Below are 6,703 nucleotides of genomic sequence, written 5' to 3' on the forward strand. Positions count from 1 at the left end.
TGGGCAATCTACTTCCATAGAGATACAGCCTCGGAAACCCAAGGAGGGGTTGCTATGAGTCGGATCCAACTCAACGGCAGTGAGTTTGGTTTTTTGGGGGGGTTTGAGTTCTAGCTGGATTAACTATCTACCAGCCAAAGATTACATTTACTAGTCTCTTTCAGGTCCGACTCAACAGCACATAACAACAACAACACAGTCTCTTTCACAGCTAAATGGGGACATATGTCTTGGTTATGGTCAATGTACATGTGCAAAAGGGGCAGGAAAACAGCATCTTTTGATCTCCCCTAACTACACAGAATCACCATCAGCAGCCCAAGGCCTGTTCCTATAAGGCCAGACATGCTACCTCCCTCCAGCCCTCTCACCAACCTTGACACCAACCATCACCCCTGTATCACCCACCACCTCTTTGCTGGGTTTGATAATTCACTGCAGTGACCACACAGAACTCAAAGATTATGGGGTTTATTAGGGAAAGAACAGGCTACAATTCAAGTTCAGGAATGTGCTCAGGATACAGTTCTTTAATCAGGAAAGTATCCTGTCTGCTGTGTCCTTAGACATGCTTCTCTGGCTCTTGGCCTCTCGACCTGGCCTCTGCCTCTATGGTCAAGGTGAGCCTGCCACTCTGTCTCATGCCTCTTGGTTCCACTGCTGTAGTCTCTCAGCCAGGAATCTCTCTCAGCCAGGTGTCTCTCTCAGCTGGGTGTCTCTCTCAGCTGGATGTCTCTCATAGTTGGCAGTAAAATGCTATTCTGCCTCTGTTGTTGTTGTTTGCCGTCAAGTCGGCCCCGACTCATAGTGACCCCTTCTTGGGTTTCCGAGGCAGTACCACTACGGAAGTAGAATTGCCCAACCTTCCTTCCGAGGAGTGGCTGGTGGGTTTGAACCGCCAGCCTTCTGGTGAGCAGTTAAGCCTGGCAGAGTGGCAAAACCAACCAATTCCAACATCAGAGTTCTACACACCTGAGAGCAAGTGAACTTTCCAGAAGATTACTTCATGCTGCTCCAACAGAAATACCCCAGGTGGATGACCTTAACACTCAGGAGTTTCAAAGCAGCTACTCACAGTAATCTGGTGGGAATTACAAAGACTATGGCTAGAAAAGCCATACCATGTAATTCACTACACTGCAACATGAATGGATATTATTCATAGCAACTTTGAGATCATGCTTTTAAAAAAAAAAGGCTTGTCCTCCCTTTCTCTTGCATCTTTCATGTCGGGAGGAAAGTGAACATGACAGCAGGAGCTATCAGGAGATGGAAGTCATAGCTGAGTATGGCCGAGAAAAATAATAAAAAGACCCAGGGTCTCTGATGCTATTAAGACATCATACCAGCCCTTGACCACAGTGAGGCTATGTTTCTGCAATTAACTCTGTCTTCTAACTAATACACTATTTCAAAGTACTGCTCTAAAGATTAAATGAGACAAGATATGTGTGCAATGTACAAATAACTTTACTCAAAGAATTTGGTCATCGTCTCTGGCTCCTAGGAAGTAATCTCCAAATCTTGGAATTTCCCAAGTAATTGGAATCTTGGTTATTTCTAGAAGGGCTCCAGATTACACCTGGGAGTTTACCTAGTGCAAGAACTTATGTTAGGTAGGGATGGACATGCGAGAAAAATACACCATGTGATATCAGCTCAACTCTGGGGGGGGGGGGACAGGACAGAGTTTAACCACATGGGCAATTATTCAATCAATTGTTCCTATATAGAGAGACTCCAATAAAAAATCTGGACACTAAAGCTTGGGTGAACTTTGTTGTTGAAGAGAGACACTGATGCCCTTGAGGGTAATGCATCTTTGGGACATGGAAGCTCCACAATTGAGATGCTCCCAGACCTTGCCTATATGTCTCTTCTTTATGCTCATCCTGATTTGTATCATTTGTAATAAAATTGCAATCATAAGTATACCACTTTTCTAAATTCTATGAGTTGTTCTAGTTCCCAGGGGGTAGTCTGAACTCCCAAATTTGTAATCAATTCGTCAGAAGAAAAGGTGGCCCTGGGAACCCTTGAACTTGCCACTAATGTCCAAAGTCTTAGGCAAACTTGGCAGTCCAGAGGACTGTGGCTTTTAAACTGTGAGATTTGACCTAATTCCAGATGGATAGGGTCAAAAGAAGACTTGCATTTGCAGTTGGTGTCAGAGACAACATTTAGAGTCAGTATCAGAAAGCAAAGATACAGACACCTTAGTAGCTGATAACATCTAATATGGTGCCTGACTCTCAGTAGGTTAATGCCTTCTTCATTGGTTCTGAGAACTCAAAAGCTCCAACAAGGAAATGCAGCTACTCTGATGGCCTTTAACAAAGAACAGTCATCATCTATTTTAGATGTTCGATGCCTGCAACAAAGCCCAAGACTCTGAGTGTGACACATGCAAAACAGAGAGAAAAGACAATTCTGGGAAGCCAGAGGGTACACAAAACGCACTGCCATCCAGTTGGATCTGACTCATAGCAACCCCTCCTTGGGTTTCTGAGACGATATCACTACGAAAGTAGATTGCCTAACCTTCCTTCCAAGGAGTGGCTGGTGGGTTTGAACCGCCGGCCTTCTGGTTAGTAGTCAAATGCCTTAGGCACTATGCCACCAGAGCTTCTAGCCATAGGGTAGTAGAGTTAAAAAGCAGAGCACTCTCAACTGTGCTTTTCAAAACCTACCTTCACAATTTTAAATGACCACATATACTTTCAACAAGTTCTCCTGCCTTCAAGATAAAGTCCAAACACCTCAGGCAGATATACAACATTTTTCACAATCTATTTCTGCTTTTTGATCTAAGCTCAAGTCTTGCCACCCCTCCCTTATAATACTCTACATTTGGTGGTGGTGGTTGTTGTTGTTAGGTGCTAAAGAGTTGGTTCTGACTCATAGTAACACTATGTACAACAGAATAAAACACAGTCCAGTCCTGCACCATCTTCACAATATTTGCTATGCTTGAGACCACTATGCCAATCCATCTCATTAAGGGTCTTCCCCTTTTTTGCTGACCCTCTACTTTACCAAAGGCCTGGGTCCTTCTGACAATATGACCAAAGTACATTAGATGAAATCTGGTCATTCTCCCTTTTAAGGAGCATTCCAGCTGTACTTCTTCCAAGACAAATGTATTCATTCTTCTGGCAGTCCACGGTATTTTCAGTATTCTTCACCAACACCACAATTCAAATGCATCAATTCTCCTTCACTCTTCCTTACTCATTGTCCAGCTTTCACATGCACATGAAGAGACTGAAAATACCATGGCTTGGGCCAGGTGCACCTCAGTCTTCAAAGTGACATCTTTGCTCTTTCACACTTTAAATAGATCTTTTGCTGCAGATTTGCCCAATGCAATGCATTGTCTGATTTATTGACTGCTGCTTCCATGGGCATTGATTGTGGATCCAGGTAAAATGAAATCCAGGACAACTTCAATCTTTTCTCCATTTATCAGGATGTTGCTTATTGATCCAGTTGTGAGGACTTTTGTTTTATGCTGAGATGTAATCCGCACTGAAGTCTATAGTTTTTGATCTTCATCAGTAAGTGCTTCAAGTCTTCCTCACTTTCAGCAAGCAAGGTTGTGTAATCTGCATATTGCAAGTAGTTAATCAGTTTTCCTCCAATCCTGATGTAGCATTCTCCTTCATATGTTCCAGTTTCTCAGATTATTTGGTCAGTATAGAATGAATAACTATGGTAAAAAGACACAACCATGACACACACCTTTGTTGATTTTAAACCATGCAGTACCTCCTTGTTTTGTTTTAATGACTTACTCTTGGTCTATGTACAGGTTCCTCATGAGCACAATTAAGTGTTCTGGAATTCCCATTCTTTGCAATGTTACCCATCATTTGTTATGATCCACACAGTTGAATGTCATTGCAGAGTCAATAAAATACAAGTAAACATCTTTCTGGTATTCTTTGCTTTCAGCCAAGGTCCAACTGACATCAGCAATGATATCCCTTGTTCCACATCCCCTTCAGAATCCAGCTTGAATTTCTGACAGTACCCTGTCAATATACTGCTGCAACTATTTTTGAATTATCATCAGCAAAATTTTACTTGTGTGTGATATTAATGATAATTTCCTCATTCTGTTGGATCACCCTTCTTTGGAATGAGCACAAATATTGATCTCTTCCAGTTGATTCACCATGTAGCTAGCTGTCTTCCAAATTTCTTGGCATAGTGAGTTAGTACCTCCAGCGCTGCATCTGTTTTTTGAAACATCTCAATGGATATTCCTTCAGTTCCTGGAGCCTTATTTTTTGCCAATTACTTCAATGCAGCTTGTACTTCTTCCTTTAATACCATCCATTCTTGATCACATGCTACCTCCTGAAATGGCTGAACATTGACCAATTCTTTTTGGTACAGTGACTCTGTGTATTCTTTTCATCTTCTTTTAATGTTTCCTGATTGTTCAGTATTTTCCCCATAAAATTCTTCAATATTGCAACTCGAGGCTTGAGTTTTTCTTCAGTTCTTTCAGCTTGAGAAATGTTGAGCATGTTCTTCTCTTTTGGTTTTCTAACTCCAGGTCTTTGCACATATCATTATAATACTTTACTTTGTCTTCTCAAGCTGCTCTTTGAATTCTTCTGTTCAGTTCTTTTATTCCTTTACATTCTGGTCCTACAAAATTGGTTTGCAGTTCCCAGATCATACTCTGATTTCTCACAATCAGTGGCATTACAAAAGATTGTCTATGTCCCCACAAATCTACCTCTGTCCACAGATCCTCCTTCTCTACTTGGCTGACTCCTATTCTTTAAGACAAGAACAAGTAAACACCATTCCTTCTAAGAAACTGTCTCCAACTATTTCAAAAACTGCTCATGGTCCTTCTAAAATTCTTTCTCCCTTTCTTCCACAGTATGAGACATTTTAGGTAGCACATGGCCACTAAGCTAAAGACTGTATTTCTCAACTTCCTTTGCTACTACCTGGGTCATGCTGACCAACCAGGGGTGAACAGAAGTGATGAGTCCTACTCACCAAACTGCCCTTAAAGGAAAGAAAAGTTCCTATCCCCACTCTTATGGGCTAGAATACAGACTTAGTGAATGATTTATCTTCAGCATGCACACAATAGCAACACTCTAAGATGGCGGAACAAGAGGATGAGAGGAGTCTGGGTCTCTAACATCACTGAGCTCCTTCCATATGTCTGAGAATAGTTAGGGTAAAAGAAAAATGTAAGAAGCTACATTTATAAATAATTAATACAAATCCCCGCCCCCCATCAGCTTCAATAGCCATTGAATCAAACCCTCCTATTTTAAGACAGCAGCCATGGATCACCTGAAAGACCTAGGATTAGGGTAGTAAACTTCACTGACTCAGGTCACTGATTCAAACTGTATAATACTTGGGGGAAACAGAGCAGGGCCAAAGTCACCCTGAACCTTGAACCATCTTTCCGGATCTTCTATCTCTGAACATCCCTTCCCCACTTCCTTTCTTAACAGAAATCAGGAAAGCCTTGGTCCTTACCTCTGGAGACTTTGTAAACCTCATAGAAAGAATAGAAGTGGAAGCCAAGTGAAGCAAGCAGGTAAAGAGAGAGTTCCCATTGGGGTAGCATCACTTCTTGCCACAGAGATTCCAGACACCCAGGTTCAGACTTTCTAGGATGAGAAAAAGAAACAAAACATTAAAGCATGAATATGACATAGTCAGATCCTCAAACCAAGCCAAACTCACTGCCACTGAGACGATTCTGACTCATAATAACCCCCATGGGGTTTCCGAGTCTGTAAATCTTTACAGAAGTAGATGGCCCCATCTTCCTTCCACAGAGCCACTGACCTGGTTAGCAGTCAAATGCCTCATCTGCTACGCCACTAGAGCTCCTTAAGTTGGATCCTAGAGAACTGCATAGTATCATCAATTCAGTTACTTCACACCCTCAAGGACCCAGCACTTTTCAAGATGATACAGATACAACCCTATTCAGACCAATATACTCAATTGTCCAATATATACACACACATGCAGTTTACTCCAGGCTAGTCAGGTCTTTTCTTATGTGCTCTCACAGCTTCTCACCTGCCTACCATACCACAGTACACACTACACAACACTACATTCATTGTACAACACATCTGCCTCTCCCTGTGGAGTAAACCTTTAGAGAGTAGGTGCCATGATCTCTTGACTCCTTAACACAGTACCTGGAATATAGCAAGAACAGATGAATAAGTGCTTGTCAAGGATTAAATTGTGTTCCCCCGCCCCCCAAATATGTGTTGAAATCCTAGCTACTACTTATACATAAAACAATGTTTGGAAATAGGAGTTATCTTTTGTTAGTGAGGTAATACAAGAATAGGATATGTCCTTTACTTACCTGTTGCCTTCAAGTGGATTCCAACTCATAGTGACCCTATAGGACAGAGTAGAACTGCCCCTTAGGGTTTCCAAGACAGTAATCTTTACAGAGCAGACTGTCTTCTCTCTCTCACGCAGAGTGGCTGGTGGGTTTGAGCCACCGACCTTTCAGTTAGCAGCCAAGTGCTCAACCACTGCACCACCAGGGCTCCATGTCCCATACCTAATCACTTCCAAATTATAAAAAGAGCAGAACAGACACAGAGATGTACACAAGGAACAGACGGATGCCACAGGAGGACTGTCTACAAGCAAAGGAACACCTAGGAATTCCAGGGGCTACCAC

The 6,703-nt window shown here is 42.2% G+C and overlaps 1 protein-coding gene across 1 annotated transcript in view; it reads right to left on the minus strand.

Moving 5' to 3' along the window:
- HHAT (hedgehog acyltransferase) overlaps positions 1-5,611 on the minus strand; it is a 721,086-nt gene extending 715,475 nt beyond the window's left edge. Inside the window, exon 1 of the mRNA XM_007953746.1 lies at positions 5,521-5,611. Within this exon, the coding sequence (XP_007951937.1) occupies positions 5,521-5,611 (91 nt within the window). The remainder of the gene's footprint in view (positions 1-5,520) is intronic.
- Between the last annotated feature and the right edge of the window lie 1,092 nt (positions 5,612-6,703).

This window comes from Orycteropus afer, unplaced genomic scaffold (genome assembly GCF_000298275.1).
Source record: "Orycteropus afer afer isolate SDZICR_OR568_19922 unplaced genomic scaffold, OryAfe1.0 scaffold00013, whole genome shotgun sequence".
Lineage (NCBI taxonomy): Eukaryota > Metazoa > Chordata > Mammalia > Tubulidentata > Orycteropodidae > Orycteropus > Orycteropus afer.